The 16,858-nt window shown below is 49.8% G+C and overlaps 1 protein-coding gene across 1 annotated transcript; it reads right to left on the reverse strand.

The window, feature by feature from the left end:
• Positions 1–950: 950 nt before the first annotated feature.
• On the reverse strand, positions 951–15,279 carry LOC120401476 (T-cell ecto-ADP-ribosyltransferase 2-like). Its single transcript, XM_039531565.1, has 3 exons — positions 15,205–15,279; positions 13,720–14,252; positions 951–1,080 (listed from the first exon to the last, which is right to left on the reverse strand). Exons 1-3 carry the CDS (start codon positions 15,268–15,270, stop codon positions 951–953), a joined length of 729 nt encoding a protein of 242 aa, XP_039387499.1. The 5' UTR covers positions 15,271–15,279.
• Positions 15,280–16,858: the final 1,579 nt, after the last annotated feature.

Below are 16,858 nucleotides of genomic sequence, written 5' to 3' on the forward strand. Positions count from 1 at the left end.
GTCACAACTTGCCACCCATGTGCTCCTGCAGCATAATCCCGGCATGTTTTTTCTCCCTCATTGAGTAATGTAGGCCCTTTACTCAATTTGGGGTGGGGGGAGGAATAATAGCAGAAAATGTGGAAATGGCAGAGGTGCTCAATGACTTCTTTGTTTCGGTTTTCACCAAGATGGTTGGTGGTGATTGGACATCCAAAATAGTGAATGCCAGTGAAAATGCGGTAGGATCAGAGGCTAAAATAGGGAAAAAACAAGATAAAAATTACTTAGACAAGTTAGATGTCTTCAAGTCAACAGGGCTTGATGAAATACATCCTAGAATATTCAAGGAGCTGACTGAGGAGATAGCTGAGCCATTAGCGATTATCTTTGAAAAGTCAGGTGTACTAGGAAGAGAGCCTAAGACATAAGCCCTTGTATCAGAGGCCTGGTATGAGGCAGGACCTGCTCACAGAATCTGGAAAGAACAGGGCGGATATTGTAGACATATATATTCCTTAGAAGTGCTAGGCACAGCGCACTCATGCAAACACATCTCGATATCAGGTGGTACTAGAACATCTCACAATCAAGGATGGTACAAAAACATCCCCCAAGGATAACAGGAACACACTGACTCCTCCTGAAAGATAAGGTCAGGATAATAGTACATAATAGAGATGTTTTAATCACACCAACATGTACAAGGTGATGAGTGATAACTAGCTATGTCAGGGGACAGTAACTACAGTAACTATGTCAGAGGGGCAGTACTAACTTGTTTGTATTGGGATATAAAGATGTGTCTCACTGGGAGTATCTTTGTCTGGCCTATGGAGGAACAGAAAGTCCTGCCATTCAATGAGCTGGTCCATTGTTATGGGCATACATGTATTAGTCGTCCAGTAGAGTCTGTGGGATACTAGTACTGTGCTTCATTGACAATAAACCTGGCTGGGTGCCTTTGTCCCTTAGCAGATCTTGTGGTCATTGGGTGGTTCACTCGAGGTGTGACATGCCAGCTGTCTGCGCAGGGCTGGGACGGCACACAGAGGGAACATACACATGCAGCCAAACATTCTATCAACATCTAAACACATCCTGGAAGACAGGAGAGATTCCAGAAGACTGGAAAAGGGCAAATATAGTGCCATTCTATAAAAGGGGAAATAAGGACAACCTGAGGAACTACAGACCAATCAGATTAACTTCAGTACCCAGAAAGATATTGGAGAAAATAATTAAGCAATTAATTTGCAAACATCTGGAAGATAATAAAGTGATAAATAACAGTCAGCATGGATTTGTCAAGAACAAATCATGTCAAACAAACCTGACAGCTTTCTTTGACAGGGTAACAAGCCTTGTGGATAGGAGGAAAGCGGTAGACTTGGTATATCTTGACTTTAGTAATGCTTTTAATACTATTTTGCATGATCTTCTCATAAACTAGGGAAATGCAATTTAGATGGAGCTACTTTAAGGTAGGGCCATAACTGGTTGGAAAAACATTTCCAGAGAGTAGTTATCAGTGGGTCACAGTTATGCTGGAAGGGCATAATAAGTGGGGTTCCTCAGGGATCAGTTCTGGGTCTGGTTCTGTTCAATATCTTCATTGAGGGTTTATATAATGGCGTAGAGAGGACACATTAAGTTTGTGGATGATACCAAGCTGGGAGGGGTTGCAAGTGCTTTGGAGGATAGGATTAAAATTCAAAATTATCTGGACAAACTGGAGAAATGGTCTGCAGTAAATGAGATGAAATTCAATAAAGACAAATGCAAAGTGCTCCACTTAGGAAGGAACAATCAGTTGCACACATACAAACTGGAAAATGACTGCCTAGGAAGGAGCACTGCAGAAAGGGATCTGGGAATCATAGTGGATCACAAGCTAAATATGAATCAACAGTGTAACAGTGTTGCAAAAAAAACCAAACATCCTTCTGGGATGTATTAGCAGGAGTGTTGTAAGCGAGATATGAAAAGTAATTCTTCCGCTGTACTCCACACTGATTAGGCCTTGTGACGTTATTGATATAAATGGGGACCATATAGAACATGGGTTGCAACCAAGGTCCTGTAAGGGCACCAAATCTTAGATAAAGGGGGTCATCTAAGGTGTCTAAGACCAGATTATGGGTTGCTGGTTATAATTATGCTGTCTGTATGTCTGTATCATTTTAGTTGAAGTTATGAATGTTGGCTCTATGCTGTCTGTATTTCAAGTTGGTGCTGTGCTTCTGGGGGAAGCATTCCAGACAAGCTGGTGTTAGCTCTGCTTAGCCTGCTTGATGGCCCATTAAGGACCATCAGCTACACAATTGACCCATGAAGAGAAGGCAGACACGCCTTGTGACTCAGCAAGGTATGCAGAGACTTGTCCATGTGACTGCAGACTCCATTTTGCTGTGATTTTCCACAGTAAGAACAAAGAGGTTCTTACACCTGGAAAAGCCTATATAAGGCTGATGCATCATCTCCATCTTGTCTTCAACCCTGCTTCTTACCTCTGGAGGGACTTTGCTACAAGCTGAAGCTCTGCACAAAGGACTGAGGACCCATCCCAGCGGGGGATGTACTCCAGAGACTTGATTTGAACCTGAAGTTTACTCCATCACTGCTGCAAGCCTGAACTAAGAACTTTGCCATTACTGTATGTAATTGATTCCATTTAACCAATTCTACCTCTCATTTCTACCTTTTCCCCTTTGTAAATAAACCTTTAGATTTTAGATTCTAAAGAATTGGCAACAGCGTGATTTGTGGGTAAGATCTGATGTGTATATTGACCTGGGTCTGGGGCTTGGTCCTTTGGGATCAAGAGAACCTTTTTCTTTTATTGGGGTGTTGGTTTTCATAACCATTTATCCCCAGGACGAGTGCACTGGTGGTGATACTGGGAAACTGGAGTGTCTAAGGAAATTGCTTGCGTGACTTGTGGTTAGCCAGTGGGGTGAAAACGAAGTCCTTTTTGTCTGGCTGGTTTGGTTTGCCTTAGAGGTGGAAAAACCCCAGCCTAGGGCTGTGACTGCCCTGTTTGAGCAATTGGTCCTGATTTGGCACTCTCAGTTGGGTTCCGCCAGAATCGCTCAATCACAGGCCTCAACTGGAGTATTATGCCCAGTTCTGTGAGCCATATTTCAGGAAAGAGGTGGACAAATTGGAGGAAGTCCAGAGAAGAGCAACAAAAATGATTAAAGGTCTAGAAAATATGACGTATCAGGGAAGATTGAAAAAATTGGGTTTTTTTAATCTGGAGAAGAGAGACTGAGAGGGGACATGATAACAGTTTTCAAGTACATAAAAGGTTGTTACAAGGAGGAGGGGGAAAAAATGTTCTTAACCTCTGAGGATAGGACAGAAGCAATGGGCTTAAACTGAAGCAAGGGCTGTTGAGGTGGGAGATTAGGAAAAACTTCCTAACTGTCAGGGTGGTTAAGCACTGGAATAAATTGCCCAGGGAGGTTGTGGAATCTCCCTCATTGGGGATTTTAAAGAGCAGGTTGGACAAACACCTGTCAGGGATGGTCTAGATAATACTCAGTCCTGCCATGACTGCAGGGGACTGGACTAGATGAGCTCTTAAGGTCCCTTCCGATTCTATGATTCTATGAAAATAGCTAATTTATCCATACAACTCTAGCAAATGGTTGGAACTCAATTAACATCAAGCCAATGTAAATATGAATGTTCTCCATAGTGCAGGTATCTGGGCATTTAGCTGTGAAGCAATGTGGTAGTGTGCCTCAATTTCCCTTTTCAGACAGCAAATCAGGGTTGTAGTGGCTTTTCTGCTGTGAAAAGTTCTAAGATTGTTTGTAGGCACCAGCTGTGAACTATCAATATCATACATCCTTTTAACAGAAAGTATGTTCTCGTGTAATGAAATAACACATGGAATCAGGTGTACCTGAGTCTGCTAACAGGTTACAAGGTATATCCAAAGTGTCCCCTGACTGTCTCCCTCTGCCTGAGGTGTTTCCCATTTTACCCTGAAAGGGCTTTGCTGAGCTACTCTGGAAGAGAGCAACTGAATTTAGATACACCCAGGAGGGCCCCTCCGCAATGGGGACTTTTTTCCATGGTGAGTAATGCCTATTTCTGCCACAGAGAGTTCAGCTCCTTGGCAGATTTTCACCTTCCTGACCATGCCGCAGTCGAGCACCTTCAGGCCTGCACCCCTCATCAGGGTCTGTGTTCTGCCACTTTACGGAGCCCATATTTCCCCTTGTAAGTAAAGTGCACATTGATTGTTGGGTCAGCCATTACAGAGGCATCAGAAGGGTGTATGGACGAGGTATCAGGCTGGACATAGGGGTAAGTACCAGGTCAGGGATAGTTCAGGCCACATCAGGAGGTACGGTAGGCTCCTGAGTCCCTGAAACAGTCAGGTGGAGGCACCCCCAGTTGGTAGCTAAGAGCCCAGGCTGTTGAAACCCACTGCAGCCCAAGCAGAGGGACTCTGGGTAAGGGCTCCTGTTGAAGATGATCTGCCCTTAGGGGTGTGGCAACCTGTGAACACCCCCACCATATGGAAAGGATCTGGCAGCTGCTCTCTCTGCCGAGAGGGGATCTGGGAGCTGCCCAGACACCCAGCTCTCCAATTTCAGCACACAACCTTCTGGGATGGCCTCCCAGCCCCTTCCCCATTCTGGAGCAGCTGGCCCCAGAGGAGCTCATAGACTTTAAGGGCAGAAGGGACCATTATGATGATCTAGTCTGACCTCCTGCACAACGCAGGCCACAGAATCTCATCCACCCACTCCTGTAACAAACCCCTGTCCTATGTCAGAGCTACTGAAGTCCTCACCTTGTTGTTTAAAGACTTCAAGGTGCAGAGAATCCTCCAGAAAGTGACCCGTGCCCACGCTGCAGAGAAAGGTGAAAAACCTCCAGGGCCTCTGCCAATCTGCCCTGGAGGAAAATTGGTAAGCCGCGAGGGGCGCCCTGCTGGTCCCTGTGAGGTCGTCAGTCAGGCAGCCTTCGGCGGCTTGCCTACAGGAGGTCCACCAGTCCTGCGGCTTCGGTGGCAATTTGGTGGCGGGTACGCCGAAGCTGCAGGACCGATGGACCTCTCGCAGGCATTCTGCCAAAGGGGCGGCAAAAAAGCTAGAGCTGCCCCTGCATCTCAGAGAAGTGATTAAGGAAAAGCAGAAAGCCTACAAGGAGTGGAAGATGGGAGGGATTAGCAAGGAAAGCTACCTTATTGAGGTCAGAACATGTAGGGATAAAGTGAGAAAGGATACAGCCGTGGGTATGAGAATGGACATAAGGAGGAAGGGTAGTGTAGCTACCAGACTAATAGGTGATACTGGTGGTAGAATGTCTGGGCCTAATCGGGTAAAGAATGTCAGCGAAGCCAAACAGCAAAAATTTAGATTTTTGTACACTAATGCGAGGAGCCTGGGTAACAAAATGCAGGAACTAGAGCTGCTGGTGCAGGAAGTGAAACCGGATATTATAGGGATAACAGAAACACGGTGGAATAGTAGTCATGACTGGAGTATGGGTATTGAAGGCTATGTGCTGTTTAGGAAAGACAAAAATAAAGGCAAAGGTGGTGGAGTGGCACTGCATATCAATGATGAGGTAGACCCTCCGGTTTGCCTCTCAATGTTAAAATCTGTCATGGGGATTACCTGGACATGTCCCAACCATCTTCCCCAAATTCCTAGTTTAAAGCTCTCTTAATCAGTTGTGGCAGCCTCTATTCTAGAAGTCTATTTCCTTCCCTACTCAGGTGAAGTCCATCCCGAGAGAACAGTCCTCTGTCCATGAATGCTTCCCAGTGGCCGTACATCCCAAAGCCCTCACAGCACCACTGCCTGAGCCATCTGCTGATCATCATAATCTTGTCCCACCTTTGTGCCCTTCTCTAGGAACAGGCAGAATCCCACTGAAGATCACTTGAGCCTTGATTTCCTTAAGAGTCTTCCCCAGTCTGGCAAAGTCTCCCTTGATACGTTCCAGCGAGAATCTAGCCGTATCATTTGTTCCCACATGAAGGACAATCAATGGATTCTTTCCCGCTCCCATTAGGAGCCTCTTCAGCCTCAGTCCACATCCCGTATCTTAGCACCCGGCAGACAGCTCACCCTTCTGTTCTCTGGATCAGCTCTAGTTACAGGCCTGTCTATTCTTCTCAGTAAGGAGTCCCCAATCAGGTAGACCTGCCTTTTCCTGGTGACAGTGTGATTCTCCGGGCTATCTCTGTTCCCTCTGGCTGCAAGTCCTCTCAATAACTTATTGTCCCTTGCAATCCTCTGCAACTCATCCCATATCCTCCTGGGGTTCATATTTGGTGTTGTTATCTCCATTGACTCTTCCCCTCTTCCTATAGGACTAGCTGCTCTTCTCTTCTTCCTTGCCCTCTCACCTCCAGCGACCACCTGCTGTGCCCCTTCTTCATTTTCCAACTCCGTAAAGCTGGTCCTGAGCTCTATTTCTCCTTCACTGGCCCATCTTTTCCTCTGCCTGGTTCTCTTAGTCACATGCTTCTACTGTCCTCACCCAGCAGTCTCCCCTCAGAGTTCTTTGTTACTGCTTCCATCTGCAAGTCTGAATTTTTCCCTTCAGCATCCTCCTGTCTTTGCTCCATCATCCACTTGAACCCCTTTCTAAAACTCAGAGTTTTCACCTGCATCTCCAATCCTCGGATCTTTTTTTCGATCAGCTCTAGCAGGCAGCACTTCATGCAGACAAAATTCTTTTTAGGTGCCCCCTTCAGGATCATGTACATGTTGCAGCTTCCACATCCAATCATCTTCATTGTGTCTTCCACTGCTTGGGTCACTATCACTGCTGTCTCTGTATCTGTCATAGCCTTCTCACCTAAGTCCTTTTAGTCTGGGAAACACAAACCAAAACACCACCACCCACAGTAACACAAACCCCCACTGAGCACCAAAACACTGCCAGAACACCCCACACTCCCTTGTCTGTTCCTCTGCCTGGCACTTAGTCTTCCTCGCAAACTCCCCTGTTTACAGCTCTGTTTGCTAGCTCCTGTGCTACTGCGGCTGTCTATGGGTCTGTCCTCAGGGTGTTCCTGGGGTTGGGAACTCCCCCACCCCCTGGGATTCCTCTTTGCAGCACCAAGGGAGGAATATATCTGCATATCTGGGGGAAAGGGTAGCTTAGTGGTTTGAGTATTGGCCTGCTAAACTCAAGGTTGTGAGTTCAATCATAGAGGGGGCTATTTAGGGATCTGGGGTACAAATCTGCCTGGGGATTGGTCCTCCTTTGAGCAGGGGGTTGGACTAGATGACCTTCTGAGGTCCCTTCCAACCCTGATATTCTATGATTCTCTCTCTGCCCTCCTCTTCAGGATTCATCTCCTTGCTCTGCCTTGTATTTCCTCACAGCCTCCCCACTCACCTTTTTTAAAATGGTCTGTTCTCCCCACATGATGAGGGGGTCTCATCTAGCTTTGTGTTTGTGTCCCTGTATTTCTTCTCCCCACGCCTGGACATGATGGGGCTGGAGCTGGAGTTGGGTCTGAGTTCCCATCGCATGCAGGGGCTGAGTGTGTTTTTGTAAGCAGGGGCTGAATGAGCTCTCCCCTGACATCTAGTGGTGAGCTGGGGAAGAGCCGGCCCTGTTTCCATGCCTAGGTGCTCAGCATGATGGGACTGCTTTGCCGAAGGAGCACGTTTGGCTGGTGCTGGATCACAAGTCACATTGTTATTGGGGCAGGGATACTAAAGGGTTGTTATCCTTGTTGTGTGACTCAACGGCAGCAGAACTGGTTTGGTATAATAGAGTTACATTTCTGTACAGCATGTGACATAGGCCCACACAACATCCAATAGGGGTATTTGTAGTGGGGTCCCGTAGGGATCTCTTCTTGGCCAAGTAGCTTTCAATATGTTTATCAAGGAGCTGGAACAAAATATAAAATCATTGCTGGTAAAAATTTGAGATGATACAAAAATTGGTGGAGTGGTAAATAATGATAGATAGGGACTGGTCAGTTATACAGATCAAAGTGATCTAGGTATTTGGTAAAGAAGGCTAATTTAAGTAACAGATATTTTGATACATCTAAAACAACACAGACCGAAGATTGTCGCTCACACTTACAAGATAAGGGACTGGAATATAGACTAGGAGCAGGGATGTGGTACTACCTCTGTATAAGGCATTGGCGAGACCATTACTGATATAGTGTCCAGTCCTGGTACACTCCTGACATCCCAATCTGGCTATTCGGAATATCCATGCACACGCCCTGCCCCTTGCTGGAATACGTCAGTTGCCATGGTAGCGGTCAGGCCTACCTCCATGCTGTTACTGATTAGACCCCACGCAATCCCAGGACAGCCAGTGGGCGTATAAAATTGGACCTTTGATTTCACCAGTTAGAAATATCATTGTCTGAGCAGATCTGATATGAAAGTGACTGAGAGCTACAGACACGGGACCCCACAAACTGCACTGTTACAGAGTCACCTGGCCGAGACCCAGATTAAACCCATCTACTGTATTTATGAAAATACTCCAACTTAGTTCATTTCTGAAAAGTCTTTTTACTGAAGTCATGAAAAGTCGGTACAAAAATTTTAGCTTGACTGGAATACAAGTAACTTATCTAATATGCACCCATTTATAGCACTAGCACTGAAAGACAAATCCCACCTGGAATAGAACTATGAGCTTCCATTTTGATCTGCTCATCGATAACGTACAATCAAAGCTTGCCCAAGCAGGTCCCAGCAACACTCCCTCCATGTTCCTGGTTTCCCTTTGGAACGCTGGCAGAATAGCAGGACGGCTTTGGATCTGGCAAGTCCCATCACCATGATTTGTGTTAGAGAGAAAAAGTGAGCAACGCAAATAGGACAAATTAGAAACCAGCAAACAGCTTCACAGCAGCAACATGGACCAGGATGAGGGATCCTCCGAACAGTGAAGGGCTCAGCTCACCGGGGAAGGCCAGGCCGCCTCTGGTAGCTGTTAATAGGAAAAAGCAGATCAAAGAATTGATAGGAAATTATTTCACACTGAGAGATCCTTAAAGCTGGACATTGGTTTCCTTCCCAACGGCTACTGGAACCTGCTTATGCCAGAGGGACATGAATCCATTTCCCCTCAGCAGGACACTCCAGCCTGGGACATTCACCTCACTGGTGAAATATTTCATCTGCTTCCTCCCCCTCAGCCTGCTTGTTCCTTTGGTACCAATCATTAGTGAGCACATCTCACCCAAGACAGTCCCAGAGGCTCTGGTTAGAGTTTCTTATCTGCTGCGTAAGTGTATTCCAGTTATGAGTAATAAAGACATGAGTCTGTGGAAACTGGCCGCAGACACCAGTAACACCATTTCTGTTCAATTTTTTTATTGGCTTTAGGAAAAATGTAGAGCTGAGCAGAGAAGGGTCATTCCATTTTGTGGAGGATTTTGATATTTCAAAATTTGGTTTTGTTCAGACTTGGAATGAAACGCAAAATTCTTGAAATTCTCCACACAAGGGAAGGGAGCATTGGCTCTGAGGCAGTCCACCAAGCAGGCTGTCCCAGAGTCTGGGGCACTGGAAGTCCTGGGGTCCATGATTCCTAAGCAATCCTATTGTCAAATTCCAATGAGAAAATGTTTCATTCAGATTTTTCCAACCTGCCCTGGTAAAATAGTCCTGTTTAGTCCTTTGGGAGGATGTAGTTCCACTGGGGCTAGAATGGGTCTATTTATCATAGAATCATAGAATCTCAGGGTTGGAAGGGACCTCAGGAGGTATCTAGTCCAACCCCCTGCTCAAAGCAGGACCAATCCCCAACTAAATCATCCCAGCCAGGGCTTTGTCAAGCCTGACCTTAAAAACCTCTAAGGAAGGAGATTCCACCACCTCCCTAGGTAACACATTCCAGTGCTTCACCACCCTCTTAGTGAAAAAGTTTTTCCTAATATCCAACCTAAACCTCCCCCACTGCAACTTGAGACCATTACTCCTTGTTCTGTCATCTGCTACCACTGAGAACAGCCTTGCTCCATCCTCTTTGGAATCCCCCTTCAGGTAGTTGAAAGCAGTGTGACAGACCCAGGCCAGTGGAGTACAGGAGTCTGGTCCTATTAGTATCCAGGAAGTGGGCGGCCAAAGCCCACCCACTGCTAAAGGACCTCCCCCCAGCCTAAGGGGAGGATCCACAGGTCTGGGATACTAACTAAGTACATGGGACAACCAATGAAAAAAAACCCAGGATCAGGAATGAGGTCATAGGGCTAAACAAAGGGAACCTGATGGGGACACCGAGCAGAGAACCCCAGACAACGCCCACTGCTCCTCGAAGGCATCAAGGGAGCCAGTGAACGCCGCCCAGAGGAACTCTGCCCGGATGCGTGAACGGACGGAGGAGCGGAAATAGGCCCCACAGTCGCAGGAAATCCCGTCGGCCAACCTCCCCTCCCTGGTTTTATAGATGGCTAGTTTGGCCAGGGCCAAGAGGAGGTTGACAAGGAGATCCCGCGACTTTGTGGGGCCACGGATGGGGAGTGCATAGATAAACAGGTGAGGGGAAAAGTGCAACCAAAAACGCAATAGAAGATCCAAGAGGAGCCGGAACAGGGGCTGCAACCTGGCGTACTCCAAATAAACATGCGCCAGGGTCTCCTTCACGCAGCAAAAGGGGCAGGTGTCGGGGACAGGGGTAAACCGCGCCAAGTACACGCCCATGCTCGCGGCTCCATGAAGGAGCCACCAACTGACATCCCCGGTGGGCCTCGGGACTAGGGCAGAATACAGGCTGGCCCACCGGGGCTCCTCACCCTCGAGAGGTGGCAGGAGGTCCCGCCATTTTGTATCGGGGCAGGACGTGAAGTAGTGAAGAGTGTGGAGCACGAGCATGTACAGATGTTTTCTTGGCGCGGTCTGGAACAGAACCGGCTGCACATTGGGCAGCCGGCTTGCAGTGAAAGGGTGAGGGGGCCAATTGGGTCCACGGGGCAGGGGCCCAATAAAAAGGTTCACGGGGCCTAGGGTGGAAGGTGGGTGGGGCGTGCCCTCTCGCAGGACCCGGTCGAGGTAGGCCCGAGCAGCGGGCAGTAAAACGGCCTTCAGCTCCTTAAGTACGCGCCGGGGAGTACGAGGGCTGGAGAGCCCCATGCGCTGAGCGAGCTTCAGGGGATCCAGCCAGTCTCCCTGGTCGTAGTCCAGGAGGTCTCCGACCCTGGTGACTCCTGCCAAGACCAGCCTCTGGCGCACCGCGGGGGACTCCGCCATCTGCACACGGAGCTGGGGGTTGTGTAGCAGGGGCTCCGTGAGATCAACCCCCACGGTGGCCGTCACGGACCTGGTTGTCGAAAAGAGCTTCCAGGCCCGGAGGAGGTCTTGGTAGAAGACTGACAGCCCAGAGAGGTCTCGCGGAAGACCTCTCGGATGGAGATAAAAGAGCTGCCGGTCGTATCGGAGCCCTCGAAAGCAGCGGAGGAAGGCGTGCGCCAGTGGTCTCCATGCCGGACTACCCACACCGTACAGGAGCCTCTACAGGGCCTGGAGGCGGAAGACGTGGACCTGAGTGCGCAGGCACTTCAGGCCCTGTCCCCGCTCATCCAGGGGCAGGTGGAGGACCCCTGCAGAGACCCAGTGCGTCCCTGGCCAAAAGAACTTCAGAACCGCCATCCGGAGGTTGGCCAGGAAATCCGGGGCCAGGACCAGGGTATTGAGCCGGTACCAGAGCATGGACAGGACTAGTTGATTCAGCACCAGCACCCTCCCTCGGAGAGAGAGGCACTGGAGTAGTCCTGTCCATTTCCGGAGCCATGCCCTCACCCCGCCCTCTAAACCATGCCAGTTCTCCGGTGGAGATGGATGCGTGGCAGAAAGGTAAACGCCGAGATAGAGCAGCGGATCCGCGCTCCACCGGATGGCCTGAAGCGTGGGTGGGAGGGAGCTCGCCTGCCACCCGTCCCCGACCACCAGGCCAGAGCTCTTGACCCAGTTGACCCGGGCGGAGGAAGCTGCCGAATAAATAGCCTGGCAAGCCTCCACCCGCACCAAGTCGCCCGGGTCCTGGACCACGAGGAGCACATCGTCGGCGTACGCCAACAGGACCAGCCGCAGCTCCGGCTCCCAGAGCACCAACCCCGTCAACCTCCGATGGAGGAGACAGAGGAAGGGCTCGATTGCCAGAGCGTACAGCTGACCCAAGAGGGGACACCCCTGTGGTACTCCTCGCCCGAAGCTGACCGGCTCGGTCAGGGTCCAGTTGAGCCTGACCAGACACTCCGCGGAAGCGTACAGCACCTGGAGAAAACCCACAAACTGGGGTCCGAAGCCAAACGCTTGCAGAGTGCCCAGGAGATACCCATGGTCCACCCTGTCTAATGCCTTCTCCTGATCCAGGGACAAGAGAGCGAACGACAGACCATCCCTACACCATAATTCCAGAAGGTCCCGGACGAGATACAGGTTATCAAAGATCATGCGGCCTGGGATGGTGTAGGTCTGGTCTGGGTAGACCACATCCACCAGCACGGACCCTAGCCGCATCGAGATGGCCTTCGCAATGATTTTGTAGTCCGTGCTGAGGAGCGAGATGGGACGTCAATTCCGTAAGTCGCGGAGGTCCCCCCTCTTCGGCAATAAGGCGATCACGGCTCGCCTGCACGAGAGAGGGAGGACCCCACCCCGCAAAGACTCGGCCCAGACGGTGACTAGGTCTGGGCCAAGGACGTCCCAGAACACGCAGTAGAACTCCGCGGTCAGCCCGTCCATGCCTGGAGATTTATTGGTGGGCATGCGACGGAGGGCGTCCGAGAACTCGGCCAGAGTGAGAGGCAGCTCTAGCCAGTCCCGGTCGCCCGCGCTGACCGTCAGGTGAGGTGAGGGAAATCTACTAGCCAGCCAGCAAGCAGATAGCAGAGAAAGGGGGTGGGTGGTAGTGTCTAGCCCAGCCAGGGGAGCAGCTGGAGCAGTAACAGCAGCAGCAGCGAGGGCCCAGCAGGAACAGCAGCAGCAGCCCTCTCTCTCCTACCCGCTACAGCAGAGGAGTCGAAGGGGGAACTACTGGTCACTGGATGAGTAGTTTTCTGTTCCCTGAGTGACCAGAGCAGGGGCTGCACTTGAGTAATCAGGAACCTGCTAGAACCAATTAAGGCAGCCAGGCTGATTAGATCACCTGCAGCCAATCAAGGCAGGCTAATCAGGGCACCTGGGCTTAAAAAGGAGCTCACTCCAGTCAGGCAAGGGAGAGCCAGAGGAGAGGAAGTGTGTGTGAGGAGCTGGGAGCAAGAGGCGCAAGGAGCGGAGGGAGAGGCTGTGCTGCTGGAGGACTAAGGAGTACAAGTGTTATCAGACACCAGGAGGAAGGTCCGGTGGTGAGGATAAAGAAGGTGTTTGGAGGAGGCCATGGGGAAGTAGCCCAGGGAGTTGTAGCTGTCATGCAGTTGTTACAGGAGGCACTATAGACAGCGGCAATCCACAGGGCCCTGGGCTGGAACCCGGAGTAGAGGGCGGGCCTGGGTTCCCCCCAAACCTCCCAACTCCTGATCAGAAAAATCACTGAGGTGAGCGAATCTGCCAATAAGCGCAGGACCCACCAAGGTAGAAGAGGAACTTTGTCACAGCAGCTATCAAATCCCCCCTCATTCTTCCCTTCTGCAGACTAAACAATCCCAGTTCCCTCAGCCTCTCCTCATAAGTCATGTGCTTCAGCCCCCTAAGCATTTTTGTTCCCCTCTGCTGGACTCTTTCCAATTTTTCCACATCCTTCGTGTAGTGTGGGGCCCAAAACTGGACACAGTACATGCGGATTGTGAAGATTGTGCCTGTGCCAAAATCTTCAGCCACTTTTCTACTAATAGATGAAGAGGCAAAGAATCCAAACCTGATCTTACCCGATCCTGTGTATTGAAATTGAGTGCCCCGGTACACCGTCTTGTTATACATCACATTGCACTTCCCTCTTAAGAACTGCAAAACTCTTGTCAAGTAATAATGAAAGGCTTTGAACTTGAAATTGGCCATGGAAGCAGCTCGAGATCTTTTAGTCCCACTCACTGCATCATTAAATGTAGATGAAAAAGTTTTGCCGTTGTATTTGGTGTCATTAGTATAGGCTACTATGGCTATTCCATACTCATCCTTAAAGCCACGGGGGCGAGAAATCGATTTCATATTTTTCCAGGTTTCTGTTGCCTTTTGCCACACCGTGCTAAATGGTGGGGTCATTTCCTCCTTTAGCAGTTTATGTGCTTCTGTATCCATTTCCTTAGCACATCCTAGATACTGGTCGTCAAAAGCATCATCCATCATGCTCAGCTGCACCTGACATTTTGCCTGGGAGAAGAAAGGAAACATACGGTCACATTAGTATTTGTGTTACAATAGCACCTAGAGGTCACACCCAGGATCGGGGCCCCATTGTGCTCGGCCCTGTACAAACACACTAAGAGATGGTCTCTGCCCTTAGGAGCTTATCTCTAAAGCGACAAGACAGAGGAAAGGTGGGAGAAAGGGATGGAACATATAGGCAGAATCCTCAGTGTGTTGCTTGGCAAATGTTCTGTTGGCTCCACAATTTTTTTGGGGGGGAAGGGGAGCACACCCAAGGAGCAGCGCACACTGTAATCATTAGATGCATTTTTAGTTTACTGGGGACTTTGTTAGTGTAACAGATATATTGTGTGCGGGTTGGGATGGGGAGGTTAGAAAGAAAGGCAGGACGGGATACATTAATAGGGAAGACAAAGCCCAAGGAACAAAGGACATAGAAGGAAGGGGGCTAGGAGGGACTGAAATCCCAATCCACTCCCACAGGAATATCTAGAAACCACCCCCATTAAACTCAGCAGGAGTCAGTGGGTTGCCATCTCCGGATGCCAGCCATGCACTGCATGCTCCAGGGCTGGCGGTGCCCATGGGAAGGTTCCATCCAGGATCCAACCCCCGAACACACATGGAGGATGGCAACACCATTGTGGTGCAGCAGACCTTGGCTGTTGGTCAGAAGGCCCCTGGACTGGAACCCAGTTTAGTCGGAGGTTTCAGGTTCCCCTCCCAGCTACTGCGAAATGTGGCGGGGGGCTAGGATTAGACAAACATCTGCCCGGGGTGGTCTCGGTGCACTTAGTCCTTCCTGACTCAGCACACAAGGCTGCACTAAATGACCTCTTGGGTTCCCTTCCAGCCCTACACGTCTATGGGTCTAAGGCAGTATGGCTGCCTGCAGAGCCTTGAGCAGAAACACAAGAAAACACCAAGTGCTTCACTGGCAAACTCAAGAGTTTACCTGAGGGATTCCCTGCCAGGTTTGAAGACAGAAGTATGTCAAGGGGATCAGCAGAGGCTTCATCATGGTTCCAACATCCCCGATGCAGCTGCAGGAGAATCCATCAGGAACGTCACTGGGGATGTGAGGGGAAAGAGCGCATCAAACCAAACATCCTCCCCATTGTTTCACTGTGATCCATTGTTCCACATTCAGTGACTGGGATTTCTCAGGCAGGAATTGCTAATCTCATGGATTGCAGCCCAGCCACAGCAGAGGCAGGTTTGACTCTGAAATACAGTTCTCAGCTGGAGGGGTGGGGAGCAGCTGTGGAGAAATCCTGCTTTCACTTCCTAAAGGATTCTAGGGGTGGAAATACTGTACCTAGTGCTGCTGTGTTTACTTGAAAGTGACATTAAACTGCTGCACAATACACAGAACCCAACAGGCCAGGCAGGTCTGATGGTCGTATCCTAGAGAGCAGGGCTAAAATAATGACAGATCTGAATAGTTCAGTGCCTCACCCAAGTGCCTGGTCAAGTGTTTGTTCGGCAACTAACTACTCAGTCACTCGTCCCTCTCAGAGACACAGACAGACCTCGGTCACCTGGCCCGGTCAGGGACCCAAACTCCAGCCACATGACCCATATGGAGACAAACAGCAAAGAGACCAGCACACACCTCACCAAATCCCTTTACCTTCATGCACCAAGTCCATAGCTACACCCTAAAAAACTCCCCTGCTTGCCTCTCCTGTTCGCCTGCTGAGCTGATCCCTTGTTTAGAGGATACGTTGTGGAGTTGGGTCTTTGGGGGCAGATTTTTCTGACCGGGGAAAGGGAGCCAGGCATTGGAATTTGGATCCTGGGGGAGAGCCTGTGACATGGGGACTAAGGCGTGGCAGTGTCTTGCATCCGAAGAAGTGGGTATTCACCCACGAAAGCTCATGCTGCAAAACATCTGTTAGTCTATAAGGTGCCACAGGATTCTTTGCTGCTTCTACAGAACCAGACTAACATGGCTACCCCTCTGATACTTGCTCAGGAAAAGCAGGGATAGAGCCAGGTATGGGGAACAACAGGCCTGGGGTGTTTACTGGAGGAGGTGGGACTTCCACAGAACACATGGAAAATCCATCCATCCCTGGCCTTTGCCCATAAAGGAGAGGGTGTGTGGCGGTGCTCTCCCTCCCTTGGTGTAGCTTAGGGGTTAGTTTGGTGGGGTAACTGCTGAGCTGTACCTGGGGTGATGGGATGGATGTCAGCACCAGGGCCGGCTCCAGACTCCAGCGTGCCAAGCGCGCGCTTGGGGCGGTGTCCCGCGGGAGGGTGGCAGGCGGCTCCGGTGGACCTCCCGCAGACATGCCTGCGGAGGGTCCGCTGGTCCCGCGGCTTCGGTGGATCATCCGCAGGCATGTCTGCGGGAGGTCAACCGGAGCCGCTAGTCTTGTTTTTAAAATGATTATGAAGAACAAGTTTAAGCTTTGTTGTAACGTGTGTTGTTTGCCTGGACTGCTCAAGACCTGAATGCTTGTGTAGGAGGAACTCTTTGAGTTGGCTTCTTAAATACCTTCATGCTGTTTCACATCTGATACTCCTTGATGAAACATAAGAGCCTTGTCTTATAACAGGCTTATTCAAAGTGATACTAGCTACAAAAGTGAGATCTTGGAAGA

The sequence above is a fragment of the Mauremys reevesii genome, linkage group 1, assembly GCF_016161935.1.
Source record: "Mauremys reevesii isolate NIE-2019 linkage group 1, ASM1616193v1, whole genome shotgun sequence".
Lineage (NCBI taxonomy): Eukaryota > Metazoa > Chordata > Testudines > Geoemydidae > Mauremys > Mauremys reevesii.

Bases quoted from the DNA above. Each gene is read 5' to 3' on its own strand.
- LOC120401476 (XM_039531565.1), bottom strand. From the start codon at position 15,270: ATGATGAAGCCTCTGCTGATCCCCTTGACATACTTCTGTCTTCAAACC. The intron at 14,253-15,204 runs GTAAACTCTTGA...TTCTTCTCCCAG, and splicing joins CCTGGCAGGGAATCCCTCAG to GCAAAATGTCAGGTGCAGCT. The intron at 1,081-13,719 runs GTACTGTGTCCA...CCTGTCTTCCAG, and splicing joins ACAATCTTCACAATCCGCAT to GATGTGTTTAGATGTTGATA.